The 19,276-nt window shown below is 49.3% G+C and overlaps 1 protein-coding gene across 1 annotated transcript; it reads left to right on the top strand.

Moving 5' to 3' along the window:
* The first annotated feature begins 16,504 nt into the window (after nucleotides 1–16,504).
* Nucleotides 16,505–17,959, top strand: LOC113954646. Its single transcript, XM_027659227.1, has one exon. It carries the CDS (start codon nucleotides 16,667–16,669, stop codon nucleotides 17,957–17,959), a length of 1,293 nt encoding a protein of 430 aa, XP_027515028.1. The 5' UTR covers nucleotides 16,505–16,666.
* Nucleotides 17,960–19,276: the final 1,317 nt, after the last annotated feature.

Here is a 19,276-nt window from a genome sequence, read left to right as displayed (position 1 = left end):
TTTCAGTGAGTTCTAGTAAATGGAGCTCAGCCTGCCTTGATTTCCACTTCTTTTCTCATCTGAAGTGCTTGCCAGATCCCTGTTTCAGTGCTGTCTGTTTTTGCATTAAACACTTCAGACTAGCCAGTTACCTGCGGGCAGGAGCAGCAGCACTTGGGCTCTCAGCTGGGGTAAACTGCTTTCCAGGGCGCTGAGCTGATTGAAAACAGATGAGCCCTCATGCCTATTTTATTGCCTTCAGTTAATTTTATAACTCTCTATAATATTTTGTTTTTCAGGACAGTATAAACTAACAGAGGACAAACAAGTGGTAACAGCCATTCACTCGCACGTTACGAATCAGCAGCAACCTAGCAGGAGCAGCATGACGGTGAAGGACAGAGCATCACTATCCCCACTGAAGACACTTGTGCATAAGCAGAGCCAAGGAGAAACAAAACTACTGGGCAGTCATTTCCCCTTTGTTTTTCCCTAACCTGCCTATAATGTAAGAGTTTTCATTGCATTTACCTCCAATATAAGGCACTACTCATCTGGATTTAGATCCAGTGGCCACACGGGCTGACCACATGATAGCCAGCCATGCTGGAATCCCAGCCCCTCTGCAGCCATGCATGTTGCCACTTCCCTTATCCAAGGGGGTAAGTGAGGCTGCACGAGGCGAAGTGACCAGCACAGGGTCACCCTTAGGGTCACCTCCATTCGGGAGCGGAGCTCGCTGGTTCTTGTCTCCCGGCCAGCGCTGCGAATCCTACGGGGAAAGTTTCCTAGTGAAAAAATAAACTCTTCCCACTTGGAATTTAAAAACAAAACCATGGAAACATTTCTCTCCATCATAACGTTTTGCAAAAAGTTATTTTAACAAATTTAAATTTGGGGCTTGACTTGACCGTCCAGTGCCCTTTGAAATAGTTGAATCCAGGCCATCGCCGCAACCATGTTAGAGCCAGGCCTCAAGCTCGGGCTCGCCTGACATCCCACCACCACCTGAGACATTAAAGCCCCCCCTCCTCAGCTGAGAGGTGGTCAGCCTCTTCTGGGTACCTGCACACATTGGAGTGGCTGTGCAGCTTGCAGTAGCTTGGTTTCCTCCCCCATGTTTCACGGACCCATTGCAAATAGTTTGCATGCTCAGGGATGCTACAGACAGGTTGAAACCACTGCCATCTCCAGCCTGCCACCTTGGTGGCGCCGCCAGAGAATGTCCCATGTGCCTCTGCCCGGCAAAATCTTCCTAAAAGGCAGTGACTACAGCTCAAACAAACTCTGGGCTGTCCCTGTATGGCCCTACCTGTGCATGACCTGGCACAAACCCTCTCCTCTCCGTGCTTGTGGTGCATGATCTATTTATTTCCTTAGGAAAAAATAGGCTCTCACAGTGTCATTCTTTCCAGCCACTTTCCACATAGCATCACATTTCTCAGTGACTTTCAGATGGTGATTGAGAAGAAAAGGCCAGTCAATGTGCATGTGTTCATCTTGCTCTGTGTGCCTGGTTGTGAGGGGGATTGGGAATCAGAGAGAAAAAATGGGGGTTGTACCCTGTGTTGAAAAGCAAGAAGAATAGGTACAGCTAGGAGGGTGGAGGAGTTTGATCTTACGGACCTGGATGGGCTGTTAAGGGGCTGGGAATTGAATCTGCTTTTGCAAGGTTGCCTCTGGTTTTATTTTACGCTGACCCCAGGAAGGAAGGGGCTGTGCTGGAGCCGAGTCTGCAGCCCCCTGGTGAGGCTGGCTTGAGGTGGCTCAGCAGGTTTCCATCCAGCTCTGCAGGCCCGATTCAGCAAAGCCCTTAAGCTTGTCCTGATAATTAAATTTGTGCTTAAGGACTTTTCTGAATAGGAGCCTCTCCTTTCATGGTGACAGGTGCTGTAGGTAACAAATAGGAGAATGGAGGGGCCAGTGATAGAGAGGAGGAAAGGACAGAGGACATTTTACGTTTCTGTCTCAAGAAACCTAAAATATGATGACCCTCGTTTCTGCTTTTTCTTCTCCATTGCCAGACATAGCACACTCGTGAGCCCCATGTCCACCCTGGCCAGTGTTTCACCCAACCCTGCCTGGGACATGTGCCCACATAACCTGCAGGCTTTCCAGGTGTGTCTGTCACTCGGGGCTGTCTCCATGACTCTTCACTGGCCTACCCTCTCTTGCCCACTGCTCCCACCAGAGGGGCAGAGTTTCAGAGCCATTTTGCAATAAGGTAAGGTCCACAAAGCAGCAGAGAATTGGCCTCAAAACCCCAGAGAAGGGGGTTTGATGGAATGCCCCCATGACTTAGGTGTCTCACCAGCACCTCCTTCAGGTTCCTGCAAAAGAAGTCATCCTCTCCATCAGTCTGCTGAATCCTGACAGCTCTCACAGGAGACCTACTCTGAAACAGCATAGATGAGCAGCAGAGCCCCATGTTCAGGGTAGGGGAATGTGTCCTTGCTGGACTGCTCTGGAGTTGTACCGATGACCCAGCATCCACAAGGAAGCCAGCAGGAGATGTGAGCTCTCAGTGTGGCTCCAGATCATGCCAATACAAAAGGACACATTAAGAACAAAGAGTGTCTGGGTTAATATTTATATTCTGTCAAAAGAACAAAAATGTCTTTTGGCTGGAGTCAGTGTAGGGAAGATATTTTCATTTAAAAAATTGAATCCTTTACTGAATCACTGCATTTCCCCTTTTCAATATGCTAGGGTTTTATTTATTAACAGGTTGTTTTGGTGGTTTTTTTTTTTTAACAGGGTATTTTTTTTTTAAACATTGATATTTATTTCCCTTTTTTAATCTGTTCATCAGGTGAGTAGTCCCCTGAGAAGAGTTGACCCTAGAGGCAACACCAGCCCTTCCCAGTTTCTGGCACATCCCTTGCAAGCATCAAGGAGACAGTGGGAACCTGAGAAACACAGAGGAGAGTCTCCTGCCTAAGAAGGAATGAGGAAGCATGTAAATTCAAGCATGAAGAAGGTACCAAAATGCAGGATCTGACTTTTGTAATATCTCATCTGTGCTGCTGTACTTCTTTGGCTCTGGTTTTGTAATTAAAGCTGTAACTGCTGCTATCATAGCACAAAGCAGCTTTTATACCAATAATACTATTTTTGCACAAAAAGAGGACTAACATTATCAATGTCAGGCACATCTGTCCAAACAGAACTGAGCCAATGCTCTAACTTTGTCTGCTCTAGTGCAGGTAAATCAGTGTCCCCACTACAAAGCATGGGAGAGGCTGAATGGGTGGGTGCATGGCAGCCCCCAGGAGTTTCCCCAGCAGGGTTAGCTTTGTTAAGAAGTGTTGAAAGGACCAAGGACAGAAAATCAGTGCTGAAAGTTTAGTACTGAAGTTAGCAGGTTTGTTGCTCACCCAGCACTGAGCCCCAAGCTCCACTTCTTGTTGGAGAAAAGCCAGACTTAGGAAGAACTATGGCCACACAGCAGATGAGAGGCAGAGGGCAACTTGAACCAGGATGTGCTGGTTGATCTGGCTCCTCAAAGACATCCAGTTCCTCTGGGTTTGTGGTAGGTTCAGGCTCAGGGCACAAGAGAGAGAGGGACTCTGACCACACTGGTCTTGACAGTGCTTGTCTCCACACTCTCTCCTCCATGTGCACAGGTGTGCAAGAGCCAGCACAGTCCCATGTGGACATTAGCCTGTCCCATCCCCAACTAGATGAAAGTTTCTTCCTGGTGCCTATTAAATAAAATCATGATGATCAGCATTGACCTTAACTCTGACCTAATAGGACCTACATCTGTCAAGGAGCAAGAAGTAATCCCATAGAATCCTCAGCTTCCTACTTAAGAGCAGAGGCTAGTTATCCTTTTGCCTTCTGCCCTGAGAGCTCACTAAGATGGGGATCGATGCACTAATTGCTTCTTTGGGGACTCAAGGAATGAATACCTAAATTAGCTCAGCTCTGTAGTCCTGCACCTATTCAGCAGCAGCTTTTCCCTCCCTTTCCAAAGAGAGCAACCTGGCCCCAGCAGGGACTCATGTTCCCGCTCCCAGTGAGACATCTTGCTCCCTGCTTCATGACCCACTACCCAGAATAACCATGCAGTAGGATGGTTCCTCTTCCCCTCACCCACCACTACTACCGTGCCCAAAGCAGCAGGGAAAGGACTCTGGTCCCAGCTCATCACATCCCATAGAGTTACAGATATGGGGGCGGGACACAGCCTTCACTACATAAGCCCTTCTCCCAGGAAGCCCCCCAGCAAGAGTCACTGCGGTTCCTTTTGCATGACTCTGGGTTCTTCCCATGGTAGGAAGCAGCCCGATGACCACTGTCCTTTGGCAGCTTCATCATCTGGCCAACTCGAAGGGGAAGAGATGAACTTTATCTTAAATCTGTCGCTACTGTAGAAAAATTGTAGTCAGACAGCTCAGTCACGCCACTAAAGAAGAGGTAAATTCTCTGCTCACCTGCCTCTACCTCTATGGACTTCAGTGAAATTGCACCAGGGGAAAAACCACTCCCTTTGCCCCACCACTCCCAGTTGCTGAGGGTACCCAGTGTTCCCATTCCCACCCTGTGCCCGTAAGTGGGAACGGCCTCCCCACCTGCCACTGAAACCTGAGCACTGGAACTCCTGCAGAAAGCATATTAGGGGAAAATTGCCTCCAGAACTGCACTGACGGCACGAGCTGATTCTCGTCCAGTTCTCCGAGTCATTCTGGACCGGCATCGGGCACACTAGAGCTGCATCTGCAGCCCTGAGGATCAGGGAAAGCGGCTGGCTGCCGAGATCTGGGTACACGGCTCTCCGCCCCCTCCTCCTCCTCCTCCTCCTCCTCCTCCTCGTCCTCCTCCTCCTCCACGATGCCGCCTGCGCTCACGCCGTGTGCGGGACACGCTCTCTGCCGGGAGCGCACGGCCCTGCAGCATCCCCGCACCGCGGGCTCTGCGGGGAGCGGCCGCAGCCCGGCCCCGGTGGGTGCACGCCCCCGCCTGTGCTCGGTATGGGGCAGGCGGACGAATCACGCCGTATGCGGAGCTGCTCAGCATTTCGCAGCCGCGGAGCAAGCCTGCGTGCCGGATTTGTGGAGGGGACTCCCTTTTAGTAGGCAGAGGCACCAGAGGGTTTGTGGGTGGGAAGGTGTCTCCAAACACAGCCTCAGCCACCACCAGTTTAGTCTTGCAGTCGGGGTGTTTCTGCAATATGGAAAACTATCACCATGGCTCCCCCCTCTCCAGAAGAGCATTTGACAGCCAAGGAAGCAGTCGCTACCAATTCTGCAAGTGGCACTCATCCCACAAACAGCCTCTCAAAATGCTCCAGGGACCCTGAGCATGAGTATCGCCAACGCTTCCATGATGCAGCCACCCCTGCAGCCACCCTGGCCATGTCAGCCAGGCTCTGTAGCAGTTTGACAGACGTGGGGAAGGATGAAGACAGCCTTCTCCACTTGAAATTAAAGGCTACAGGAGCAGGCCAGAGAACTAGCAGCCCCCTCTGCCAGGGCTGAACAAGGTGACTAGAGCTGGCGTCAGGTGGCAAATGTCCATGGAACTTCAGAGCATCTTGGTTTGTATGAAGGAGAAATCATCCTCACCTCACTGTGGACCACAGGGTCTCACCACCACAGGACACATGGAGGCCAAGTCTGCTCACAGATGGAGCCAGTAGATTCCCTGGGGTCTGTAGGACACAGTCAAAACCTGCAGCTCAGCTGCAGTGCTGGGGAGCAAGGGATGGGATAGAGGCCTGACCAAGGATAGCAGTACCAGCTACCGCACCACACCAAAACCAGCACCTCACTTGAAACATGGTGTTCCCCAACTGACCAAAACCATACTGGGCTTGCAAGGTGGGTCTGGCCGGCTGCACACAGAGCTGCGGAGGAGTCAGGCCCCATGTCTGTGTCTGCAAGGAAGCTCATCTGCTTTATCAGTGCTGGTGTTGGCCCAGCCTCGCTAGTGCCTAGGTCTTGAGAGCTATCAGCCTCACCATCCTGAGGGTGTGCCTGATGCAGGTCCTTGCAGAGATAACCCAACTCTGCGTCAGCAGGTGTTCCTGGAGCCAATGCTCCCAAGTGCCACAATATGCCCTGCTTCCTGGGGGCAGCCCTTGGACCAGCAGAGAGATCTATCCTTAGGGAGATGGGAAGGAGAATGGTACAGCAGTGGGGCTGGCCAAGTCTTGCTGTGAGCTGCTTCAATAGAAAATCAATCACTCATGCTCCACCTAAAGGTCTGTGATTTAATCCTGGGGGGACCAACAATGGGGGATCCAAGATAAACAACATCTGTGCATTCACAAATAGGAAATAGAGTTGCTTTCATGTCCTGAGCCTGTTGATTAACTGGGTTGTTGTTTGGCTTGGCGCTGGATGCTCAGTGACTCGGAAAGAAGGTAACTAAAAGGGTTCGTTTGGTTACACTCCCTAAATTCGAGTATCTTTAAATAGTGTGTGGGTTTGCATTTTGCCTGCAGAAGACTGATGGGAAAAGGTAGCAGAAGAGTGCAGATGGCTATCAGAAAGGAACCTGTGTTTAGTCTGCTTGTGCCAGATGGGAATGGAAAGTTCGCTCCCCTGCCAAGTGTTTAAAAGAGGAAATAGGATGTGATATTCTGCCTCCCACTCCTTTCTCTCCCCTGAAACCAGCCCACTGCTCTACTTCCATTTGTTGTAAAAAGGGAAAAAAAAAAAGCAGCTTGGCCCATGTAAAGCCTTGGAGACAGTTAGAGACACACCTTGTTCCTTTTTAATGTGTTTATTATGTGGAGACGGATGGAACAGTATATTTTTATATGCAGCTGGGGCCAGCACTGCACAGCACCTGTCTTTCAGTCGCTCATATTCATCTGTGTCAGAGAAACAAGACTGCAAAGCCCCCAAACCACCCTCTGCTGTCATCTCCTTACCTCTAGCAAGGAGGAGGTGAACCTCTATCACAGCTCAAGATTCATGTCAGACACCTTGGCTGACAAACCTACCCGTGAGATGAACCAAAACTTCTTGCCTGAAAAACCCATGAGTTCCTCTGGTTAATAAATCCAGGTCTGCCCTGAAATGTGACTGCCAGGGAACTTGTGGAGGTGAGGGAGGCTGAAATCTTGTGGAGCTGGGGCTGGATTAAGGCACTGCTTTAGAGAGTCCCAGAGGTTGACCCAACATTGCCCTCTTGGCATGAGTGCTGTAGCAGCCTTGGTGATGTGGTGCATCAGCAGACCCTCAGGTTAATTGTGGAAGTATCTCATGGATGTGGATGATGTTGCTAACAGAATAACAAAGCAGCTTTGGTCCAGGGCCTCTTGTCCAGCCCCTGCTTGGAGCCGAGCTGACCTGCAAAGTTAAGCAGGTAACTGAGGGCTGGTCCAGGTGAGGTATGAACAGAGATCATTTCCAGATCAGAGATCCCACCACCTCCCCAGGAACCAGATCCACAGCCTCACTATCCCTACTGTGAACATTTCTCTTTCTCTCTACCCAGAACTTCCCTCACTGCAACTTGCATCCGTTGCCTCCTGCTGTGTGCACCCAAGAAGAGTCTGGCCCCATCTTCTCCTCAGTGCCCTGTATCTGCTGGATAACAGTAGCTAGATCCCTTGCTTTGTTTCTTCCTCTCCAGATGGGACCAACCCGCCTCTGAGTAACTTAAAACAGCCTCCTAATTGCAATAATATCCATCCAGCTGGTCTCAAGCACAGGCATTTCAGCAGTGTCCTACAGCTGTAACTTCTGAAGGATTGCTTTGATCGCTTATTTCCCCAGATAATTGAAGAACATTTGTATGAATGTTTTCATAGAGGTGAATGGCCTCCTGTGCTCCAGCCCCTCTCTATGTGCACCCAGAAATGAAGCTGTGACTGAGCAGAACAGCCCCGTGTGTTGCAGTGGAACCATCAGGAGAAAAGCAAGCATGAGTTTTATCACATCATCCCATACAGTCTCCAGGCCACCCCACAAATACACCTGTCTTGTTCACAAAGCCACAGGGCACTGGGTCTGGGCATGGTCCCCACCACTGGAAAAGCTGAGGGGGAGAGGAAACAAAGTCCAGCACCTGCTTGGCTGGAGAAGCTGTAGCCACTGGACACTGACCACAGGCATCTTCAGTCTGACAAGGACACAGCTCCTCAGAAGGGAGATAGGGCACCCTGCTGCAAGGTGGAGGGCTGAGCGTGGTGGCCTACCCCTGCCTTGCATGGGAAACCTCCAGGCAGCTACTTCGCTCTGAAGAACCAGAGATTTAAAGAGCAATTTCGGTAACACTCTCAGCTTTCCTGCAAAGCTCTTTGCTGTCTCCAACACTAATTACCAAATGTTTCCGAAGCCGCTGTCTGTGTGAAACGAGGCCCTTTGTTGCTGCGACGCTGTTGTGGGCAGCAGGGTGATACTCGAAGGGTGTCTGCTCTGCTAAGAGGGAGTGTGGACGCTATTCCTATCTTTTTCTTATGGAGAAAGAAAGAATAAGGCCTCTCTGTCACTCTGATTAGAGAGGTACTGACACTTGCCTTGCCAGGCAACAGGGTGGCCTGCCTCTGCTCTGAGAGGGTACAAGGTTCCCCAGTGTGGGGTGCAAGGGAAGGTGGAAGAAATAGGCCTGCCCAGGACATGTGTGAGGACCTGCCTCTGAAAGGCAGGAAATCCAGATGGAAACTGGTGAGACCAGTTTAGTAGAGACAGGATCCCAGGAGAGGAAGGGAGAAGGAAAGACAGGGAGGGGGAGAAATAAATGCAAGCTGGCTGAGTGGCTGGGACCTGCCTGGCAAGAAATGAGAGCCATGGAGTTAGGACACGGCTGGGTTCACATGGGGACAGTTGTGGGAGAGATGCTTGGCTAGTGCTGGCCTTTTCTGCAGAAGAGGCACCATGAGAAAGGCCACCCAAAGGTCAGCCCGACCCCTTACAAGTGTCAGCCCCCAGCAAAGGCACAGCACAGGCAGGCAGGAGGCAGGCTATAGCCACATCTGCCAAAGGGCCAGCCAGCTTCCCATCCCTTCTCCCTTTCCTTGCCTGTAAGAGTCAGGGAGAAGCGCTTAAAGGCACCAGGGCAGTGTGAAGCCCTGCTGTGCAAGAGCTGATTTTTCTCAGCAAGGCCTCCTAGATCACGGCCCTCTGGAAGCTGCTGGATGGTCACGACCTCCTGACAATGGGCAACCTGGCAGCATCTTGTTCTCCAGCTGCACACAGCTCTCAGGTACAGAAATGTAAAATCTTTTCAGTTGGTCTGGGCTCTTGGTTAAGGAGAGCTCACAAACAAGCAATTTGACAAGCTGTGTTGTGAACACAAAGCAGTGGCAGCCGAGCAATGTGCATCTGGGCAAGCGGGGGGCCGAGTGCATCCCTGCTGCAGGGCTGCAGCCAGCTCCACTTAGGCAGGGAGAGATTTAGCCCTAAGAGTCTTAGTGACGCATCTTGGGAGACTTAGGCTGAGCCTGGCTTGCAGAGACGTGACCCGTGCTGCATTTCCCGTGGTCACCTGCCAGTCTGCATTATGTGAGCTGTCACCCACTCCCAGACACCACACGTGAGCACGGTGGCACAGGGGCTTGGAAGACAAGGAGGAGGGCAACCAGCCCAACTCCTTACCCTGCCCAGCCTTGCAGCTGCACCAAGGCTGCTGAAACGGGACATAGGACCAGTTCCAAAGGACAAAATCCACTGCTTACAGCTGGTGGGGTACCAGCACCCAGTTTCCCGTTGCTTTAACAGGAAAGAGAGGATGCTCAGGGACCCTGCATCTCTCGGTCATCAACAGGAGAGTCCTTCCTGCTGCCCTCGGGGGGTCAGCATTTAGGATGAGGAAAAGCCAGGACTGTGGTTGCTGAATGCTGGCTCCTGTTTGACCCATACTTGCAAGAATTGCAGTATGAGTCACTGCAAACAAGTAGGAAAAACCAAGGCACAATTTAATGACATTGTTTATTATAATCCCATCCACGCACGTATTTTCGTTGCTGGGGAAAATGAGAAAAGGAAAGTAAATGTCTTATTTAACTTGCAGAAAGTCAGCCCTAGGGCTGGCACCAGCACTGGGAAAAAGCAGGAACCTGGTGGTTTTCGCTACGAGGACTGGCACATACAGAGTCCACCCACCCCTAGAGCTGACCTGACTTTCGTGATCACGTTCAGCTGAGTTGAAAGTTGAAACAAGGCCAGCTGTAATCCCCAAGAAACCAGGCCGCTCTCAGGACTCAGGACAATCAGGTCCCATTAAAAAGCATCTGCCAGACTGATGTCCTGAGGGTTTCGTTACCTTGCTTAGCTAGAAGTCATCGGTGAGGACTGATCTGTGGCCTGCGGAAGGGGATCAAAAGCTGCCGTGTGGCAGCGTTGGCACAGGTCAGTTTCAGGTTCAGCAATGCTCGTTTTCTAAATTTCTTGCTTCCCAAATGCAATGGGACGGTGCCTTTGGCAGGTAGTGTACTCAGCTTCTCCCCTGAAAGACATGGAAACGAAGGAAAAGAAATCTGACAATCTTGAAAGCGACAGATGAAGTGCTTGAAGTACTCAGTGCATGACAGGGCACAGCTAATAAGCAGAAAAGAGGACACCATGGAAATGCCTGCTGTTTGCTTCTTTCTTCAGCATCCATTTGTCTTTTGACTATTGCAAAGTCTCGGAGCCACAGTTAGGAATGAACTTGTTGCAGAGTTCCCAGATCTAATTGAGCTCTCTTGAAACGAAACCATTTATAACAACCTTTTGCAAGGATGAAACATGATGTACTCTGCTCTGGTACAGTCAAGAATATGCTGTCCTGGGGCCTGATGAGCCCTGCTTGCAGCACACAGTGACTAGGCAGCAACCCAGAGACCAGCTCCTTGCTCCAGCAGGTGAACTGTTAAGCAGCTCGAACCCAATCCCATTGAAATCAACAGGAATTTTAAGATCCCTTAAGCAGGAGTCCTGGGATGCAGAAGTTGGGTCTGGCTATGGGAAATACTATTAGTAGAGAGGAACCAGAGCAGGCTGTTAGGAAGAAAATGTTTTTATTTCCAATATATGTGACTTTCCAAAGGTAGTGAGATCCCTGGCCCAGTCTCTAACTGGAATGCATCTAGTGGGACTTTTATTTTCTTTTTTTAATCAATGAGGCACATTATCTGCCCTGCCTCTTGGCAGGCAGGACAAAAATGCTCTCATTACAGTGGTGAAGCATAGAAGTCCAGATCCAGACATTGGATCACGTTCTAGTCCTCTTGCTCGTCCCCTCTTCTGAACAGCTAGACCTGGGTGGCAGCTGAGGATTTCTTCATGTATTTTTGGAAGACAACCCTCCTAGCTGTCTAGAAATCATACACTTGCCTTTCTTCCTGTCTGGGGCAAGAGCACATGATGCCAAAGTCACGAGGTGACCCTGCGTGACACTTGGGCATCTTTGGCTAATATAGGAATAGAGCTCGGGGCATGGTAGGACCAGTCCTTTACCCACTAAAAAAAGGTTGGTTAGGACTAAAAGAGAATGCTTGCAAATGTCATCTTAAGTCAGTAGACAGTCACAGCAGTGCTGCAGACACAGGGTTAAAACCAAGGACAAAGAAGTCCTGGCTGGCTTAAGTTTTCTTTCAGGGAAGTTTTTTCATTTTGCTGAGAAAACCAAACTACCAGAAACGTTCACTTCAGACTGACCTAAAATGAACCCAGTTGACCTTTCTGATTTGATTAATAGGAGGAAGAATTTCTTATTTTTACAGTTTTACTAACAACCCTTCAAGGAAAAGCCTTGAACTGTGGGTAAGCCATGTCAGGAGCCTCCTGGAGAAGGGAAAAGCGTCCCAGCCGGACCTGCAGCAGCTGCAGCAGCACGGGCTCAGTGGTGCCCCTCAAGATTCACTGAGGTGCTTGCTTATCCTGCCACCCAAGCCCTGCATGTTGCAGTTGGAAGGCACCCCTTCTGGCTTAGGGGTGCTGCCAAGAGTGGCTGCATTATCAAAAAAGTCCTCATTGCAGCAGGCTTTACAAGAAAGAGTCAGCCTGGGGCATTGGGAGTGGGGATAGAAAGAAGAAAGACTTGCAGCATTCTTTTATTAATAAAGTTATTTTGAAATGTTAAAAAGTTTCTAAAATAAAAAAGGCCACTGGGTAGGATTGGCCAAAACCAACATCATAATATAATAGGAACCCGTCTGCCTTGTTTTATGGCCTCCTGCCCTCCACCCTGAGCAGACAAAGGCCAACAACCAGCCTCATGTCCAAAGAGGTCACGATTTGCAGAGCAAGGGGATTTTGCAGAAAATGTGTTGCAGAGTAACTTTGTAGAACAGGAATTTTTTTATTTAGGGGATGGGGAGGAAGGGATGTTATAAAGTAATAACTTTCATGACTCTAATCTGTGTGCATCTAAACCCAAACCTGGCTTTGCCCAAGGGCCAGAGGTGTCAGGCATTACCTGACACGAGCTGACGTTGCTGATGGTTGTTCCTCTCCTCTGACACAGATATTTTTTATGTTTTAGCTGGACAAAGGAGCCCATAGAGCTGGAGTGAGCGACCTGTTGGGGATGTTCTGGTCTTTCCCCGCGCAGGGAAGGGGCAGAGCCGGCGGCGGTGCGGAGAGCCCGTGCTGCGGTGTTTGCTGACAGCAGAGGGGGGTATTGGGCCGCTTTTCCTCCGCATCCCGGGCGGAGCTCGGGCAGCCGCCGGCGGAGCCTGGACCCCGCACCGCCCCCCGGAGCTCCGCGGGGCTCCCGAGGCTCTGCTCCCCGGCCTCTTCCCGAACACACGGGATGGAGCGGAGACACCCCCCGGGCCCGTCAGTCTGGTCGGCCTCTATCGTGTGTCGAGAGGGGTGCGCGGGTGAAACGGAGAGGTGGGCGCAGCAGCCCCGTGCCGGGAGGGGGGGCAGAGTTTCCTTGCCCGCTCCTCGTCTCAAGGTTTCGGGTGAGAGAGGAGGGTCTCTCCTTGCCAGCTTCTGCGCCCCAGGGCTGCTCCCGGACCATGTCAGAGCAAAGCCCCTCCGTGGGCAGCACACCTCACACCTGAAGGGTGTGCCCCGATGGGTCTTGGCGATGGGTGGAAGTTCACTTCCACCACACAACTGGAAGTGCTGAGCTCTGTGGGGCCTTGGACTGAAGCCTCTGACACTCACTGGCCAGAGGTAAATCACAGAACCATAGAATGGTTTGGGTTGGAAGGAATCTTAAAGATCTCCTAGTTCCAAATTCCTGCCGTGGGCAGGGACACCTTCCACTAGACCAGGTTGCTCAAAGCCCCATCCAACCCGGCCTTGAACACTTCCAGTGATGGAGCATCCATAACTTATCTGGGCAACCTGTTCCAGTGCCTCACCACCCTCTGAGTAAAGAACTCCTTCCTAACACCTAATCTAAATCTCTCCTCTTTTAATTTAAAACTGTTCCCCCTTGTTCTATTACTATCTGCCCATGCGAAAACTAGTTCTCCCTCTTTTATATAAGCCCCCTTTAATTACTGGAAGGTGTTCTAAGGTCTCCCCGGAGTCATCTCTTCCCCAGGTTGAACAACTCCAGCTCTCTCAGCCTGTCCTCGTAGAACAGGTGCTCCAGCCCTCTGATCACCTCTGTGGTGGCCCAGCTGTGTAGCTGGTCCCCATGAAATGGTGGATTTAATGGCAAAAGGAGACCCTGCGGGGTAAGAGTACACCTTTTATAATTTGGTTTGGCTCCTGGGGATGAAAGGTATTCTGTGAAGCTAAAATATTAAAGCTACCCTGGATTATTCATTAAGCATCAGTTATCATCATCACATTTACTGTCAGATGTTTCAACGTTGCTATTCTGCTTTAGGAAGGAACATATTTTTAGGCTGGTTTCCTAAGGAAAGGTGTTCTTGGGGTCAGTTGCACAGTCTGCTTGTCTGCCTGTCCTCACAGATTTGGTGGGGATATTTTGGCCAAAGTTTACAGCAGGCTGGAAGTCTCCAAAATATTTCATTGTTGCAGATTAATTAGCAAAGGGGATGGTGGGGTTGTCCCCCAGACCCAGCTAGTGCTGTGGGTGCAGGAAAGGCAAGCTCCTGATGGGGTGGGCATGGATGGTCCTGGCTGCAGGAGAAGCTTCAGGCAAGGCAGCATTGCCACCAACACTGGGATGCTCAGCCGTAGAACACAGCACCATGGGAGACTGGGCTTCCCTAACTCTGCTGCCCACAGAAATAATTTACATGAATACCTGTCAGGTATGAACTGGCTTCTTATTCCACGTTCTTTCTACTCCTTCTGTTTCCCCTTGTTTGTATTTTTACAGCATTACAAAGTTGGAACAAGCTTTGGTTTAACAATAAAGGCAGCCTCATCTGCAAAACAGGATGTTCCAAAATAAGATCTAATTTTCCTTTGTGAGAACCTAAGGCAAAAGTAAATTGATATCCACTTTAAAGGTAAACACAAACAAGGACTTATTATTTATCATTAAAACATCTTAAAAAGGCTCTAGAGCCCTAAAAGCAAAAGTTTGATGCTGTATAAAAGAATTATGTTTCTGAGATGTATCAGTTCAATAATTAAAACAGCATCTATGAAATATAAATGTAAGATATTAATAAATTAAATTAAATTAAAGCCACAGAAAGCCAATTATCTTGTAAAATATCTCTGATAGCTAAACTAATGAGATGTAGAAAGATTAATTTAGATCCCCATTTTAGGAGGTGATTATAAATTGCTGAAATGCCACATCCAGTTACTAGGTTGTTATTGAAACTTGTGAAATACATTTGGAAAGGTTTTTAAATATTCAGAATGGAGTAGAAATTAGAAAGGAGTTAGAAATAATTAAAAATTAGCTGTCTTGTCACATTGCAGCTTTAATCCTGTTACCTCTTCTAGTTTACAAAGCTTCAGATGTCTTTCAAAGCATTGATCTGTGGGGACGGTGGGGTTTATGAGCAGGGATTTATGTGTTTTAATAACTGCAGGACTCCAAATATTTCTCCTTGTTTCACTTACTTGAGGGATTCTTTCTATGTAGAATTATCACCCTTGCTGCCAGCTCTGCCTGATGGTTTTCTTTGGCCATAGGGTAGGTCAAGCCATCACCCATGGTCCCATAGAGCCCCCAAAGATCCACTGCTCTCCTTTCAGCTCCTGGTGAAAATGCTGAGGAGCATCAGTGATGGTCTTTTTGGTCAGGGCAAAGCACAGGGCCTTTGCTCCTCAATTCCTATGGCTGTTGTAGCAAAGCACAGGGCTCTTGTGGAACACAGAAGGATGATGCCTGAGGCCCACAAACTTTGGTCTTGCCATTGCCAGAGGCTGGCCACGAGGCTGGCCAAAAAACCAAAAGGCTGGGGTTTGGGAACCAAACCCCTGGGGTGCACAAGGTTGGCCAACCTTGTTTTGGTTGGGACTTGCCTCATTTTTTGCGAGATGTATCATTTTTGCGAGAGCTTTGTAGCTGTAACAGAAACTGTCGAATGACTCAGGGGCCTCACCCATCTGCACTCAGGTTCTGCTTCACCCGGTCCACAGGGGGCTGAAGGACCTCCAGCAGCACAGTTTGGCTGTATTTTTGCAGTACAGGAGGAAAAACGCAGGCAGGGGAGGGCAGTGGGGCCTTGAACCCCCTGGCACAGGGTGATACCAGCAGCCCCGGCGCTGTGAACTACTCCCCCAAGGGCGGCTGCTGCATCAACAGAGAAACACGGCCTTGGAGCTGGGAAACACCACTCACGGGCAGCCAGGAGGGTGAGGAGCAGTTCTACCAGGTGTGCACAGCTCTGCCTGGAGGGTCAGTGTGGATATAACCGGCTCTGGGGACCAAGGAGCACAGTGAGGGGAGCCTTAAAGACGGGGTACAGAGAGCCCCCAGGTGGGCTCTAGCAGAGGAAGAAGCAGAATCCCACCACCACAACCACCCTGGAGAGGCAGACAGAGGGGTTCCATCAGCAGTATTGCGCTGCTTGGAGGTGAAGGACCAGGTCACAGCACCTGCAGCCATCCTCAGGCGTCAGAGAGGTGAGCATAAACCGGGGAAAGGCATAGCAGCTAAGGGAGGGGGTGGGCTTGATACTGATACGGGATTATTTTCCCCTTTTATCTCCTTTATCCTTAATAGTCTAGATAATATCATCCAGCATTGTAAGTGGATTGATTAGCACTCTTTGATCAGGCTGTTAAGACTCTGAAGTAGTCAAACAGCAGATTCTCCCATGTAAGGCGTGTTTCTCTGGCCCACATAAAGGCACAAGCTGTGGTGCACAGAACTAGTGGAGAAGACAGCAGCCCTCCTGGGAGACCTTACGGCATTTTTGTGAGCAGCACTTCTGGGACAGCCTTTTTTGAGTGCCATCCTGTGGCAGTCAGGGACAACCAGCAACAACACTACTCTGTGTTCACATACCCTCAAGTGTCTTGCTGAAAGCACAGAACCCAGTTTTGGGAGCAACATAGGTAGCCCTTTAAAGACTTGTTGAAAATACTGAAGTGGGAAATCCAGCAGCTTTGAAAGCCTTCTTCCTTTTGCCTAGGGAGAACAAATGCTCAAAGAATGCCTCTAAGCATCCATGGACGGAGGAACGAAAGCCCTCTGCCTTGCCTGGGAGAAGAACTAAATTAGAAATCCCTGCTTGGGAGATTTCTTCATTGAGAAAACCTTCTGGAGGGAAGAATTACACTAGAAAAACAACAGAGGAGCAAGCCCAATTTTGGATGAGCCTCTGCTATCTTCTCTCAGCCTGCTTGAGTTGTAATTTGTAATCAGACCTTTCTGTAAAGTCAAAAATACCTTTAGAGGAGACAAAAAGATGTCAGAGCTGGCAAATTGGGTTGTTCAGTGGGGACCAAACCCCTGGGGTCCAAACTCTTGCAAAAGTATCCGGCAGGCTGACCTAGAGTTTGCCAGATTAAAAGAGATGGCCAAGACTAAGCTCTTCTCCCGAAAATCCTTAAAATGTGCGGGAGCGTGGGCTGTGTGGTTAGTTGCCAAAAGTTTAGCTGAAGAAAAACAGGCAGCCCAGGTAGAAATTCAGAAGCTAAGGGAGGAAAACAAGACACTGAAAGCAGAAATAAAGGCTCAGAGACTTAAACTAGAGGAGGGTATAACTCGAGAAGGAGCTGTGGCTGTGGAGCAAGTGCGAAGTGTTCTCCAGTATCAAGAGGTGTGTGAACAAAAAAAGGCCATTTTGAATGAAAATCAGGCATTGAAGGAAAAGCTAGCCATCAGTACAAAAGCTGTAGAGGAGGTGCAAGGAACAATCCGATTGCTGGTGCAAAAAATACAGATCCTAAAAGAGAAGGGTACAGACCACCGGGCCTGCGAGGTCAAGATGGAAAAGTTAAAAGCAGCGTTAGAGGCGCTGTCACAGCATGGCACAGTCATGGCCCTTAAAAAAACACCCTACCAAAGAGATGATGAGCTCTGGGACGGAAAAAGATGGGTTAATCCAGATGGCAGCCTCTCTGTAGAGGAGTGTAAGCCTGAGAGCCCACAGTCTCTAGTTTTTGAGATGCCAGAAAGGTTTAAAGCAAACCCCCTTTTGCTGAGCAGTGCTCCGGTGGCTGTGAAAAGGGAAAGGGGAAGCGAGGGAAATGTGCAGCCACGGGCAGAACAAGTTATTACAGAGGGAACAACCACTGCTGACCTGGCTCCTCGCCAGTTCAAACCGGGGAGCACCCAGGGAAGGAGACAGCAGCTGGCAAGGAGTGTCTGGGTAAGGGAGGACAGAGGGATGTCTAGGGGAAGGGGCAGCAGAGGAAAGGAAAACTCCAGGGAGATGGGGGACCCAGAGGTGCTGCAGACCACTGCCTCTGCTGGTGCGACCTCCCAGATCCCCTTCTCGGGAAAAGGGAGGAAAGGAAGGTGGCAGGGCAGGAGACAGTGGCAGTGTGGTGCAGCTCCCCGATTTGTGGTACAAAATACCGTGGCCAGGAGGGAGTTAAGCACGATGCGAGTGGATATATGGAGGCAGCTTCGGAACCACGGGGAGGATATGGCCCGCTGGGATAACGCTCCCACCAGAGTTTTGTTGGATCGCCTGCTGGAGATCAGCGGGAGAAGAGAGGGAAACGAGCCAGGAGCCCCGCCCTCCCCATCATAGCCTAGGACAGACAGTCCCCCCTCTTCCCCGGGCTCGTGGTCGGACCAACACCGGACCACTGGGGAAGGCTCCCATGCGGGGAGCTACGGGGGATCGGAAGCAGAGCCCTCGAGGTATCATCCCCAACACACACAAAGCTGGGGCACCAGCTGCAAGCTGCAGCTGATGCAAATTGAGAAGGCTCCTCTGATGGAGGAAACGCAGGGGGAGTGAAGCATTAAGGGGTTTTTGGTTTGCTTATTTTTACAGAAGAAACACAGAGGGAGAAGTTGACTTTTCCAGCAAGAGCAGTCAGGGCTTCAGTGAGCGGAGACTGCTTTAGCTCTGTCACAGCCATCCTGGCACCTACTTTGCTGCACAGAGTCCAGGCAGAGATACCAAATGCTGCTCAGGCCAAGTTAGCAGAAGCTGTTTTGGGAAAAAAGAAGGCTTTAAGGACTTATAAAACACTGACATGAGTCCAGGCTGTGATACCACCTGGGCTGCAGCATTTGTGAGCAATGATGTCCAGCAGCAGGACTGAGAATGAACTCTAAGTATGAAGGGCTGTGCAAGGAAGGTTACAGGAGTCCCAAGCATGGTATAAACCCTGAGGGTGAAACAAGGAGAAAAGAATCATTTCTTCTTTCTTGGTCTTCTGTAGGCAATTCAGAAGGGTTTGGACTTATAAAAAGAAAAACTCCCCCCATTTTAAAAAATAATACCTGCCTGTTGTCAGAGGTAAAGAAATCAAGAGGTACAAGCAGAGCAAATTCAAGAGGTGCCAACACAAATGAAGCAGTTCATGTTTAGCATTAGTATTGTTAAATTCAGTAGTGTGTTTTCACATAGTATGTGGGAGTACATGCAGCAAAGAAATTTAGGAGTGGTATTAAAAAGAAAAAGAAAGGAAAAAAGGATTGAAACAGAGGAATGCAAACTAAGTGCTACCAATGCATAAAAGGTTAGAATCTGGAAAAATGGCAGATTTTGTATGTACCTATAAGGGTTTGAGGGGAGGGTAACTAATGATAAAATATTCTAATTGACTTGGACAGAGTTCACTATGCGAAGCAAAAAGTTAAGCCTCTGATGCGCAATTATAGTTAATATGTTAACACCACTTTTTTTTTAGAGTGAAGAAAAGATGAAATAAAAAAAGAATTAAAAAAGACATACATGGTATACACATTATTGTAATAGTTTTAAAATTAAAATATACAGTTCTTCTGTTACAGAAATGAGATGGAACCAACTGAAACAATTACAATGGAGAATTGGTGAGCAGCTGTTTAAGAACATAAGCTAGTAAACTGTATAAAAGTATGTGAAGAGGCA

Source organism: Corapipo altera, unplaced genomic scaffold, assembly GCF_003945725.1.
Source record: "Corapipo altera isolate COAL_440 unplaced genomic scaffold, ASM394572v1 48, whole genome shotgun sequence".
Lineage (NCBI taxonomy): Eukaryota > Metazoa > Chordata > Aves > Passeriformes > Pipridae > Corapipo > Corapipo altera.
The sequence above is the reverse complement of the archived record's forward strand: the minus strand, read 5'-3'. Positions and strand labels throughout refer to the sequence as shown.

Bases quoted from the DNA above. Each gene is read 5' to 3' on its own strand.
- LOC113954646 (XM_027659227.1), top strand. From the start codon at position 16,667: ATGTCAGAGCTGGCAAATTGGGTTGTTCAGTGGGGACCAAACCCCTGG.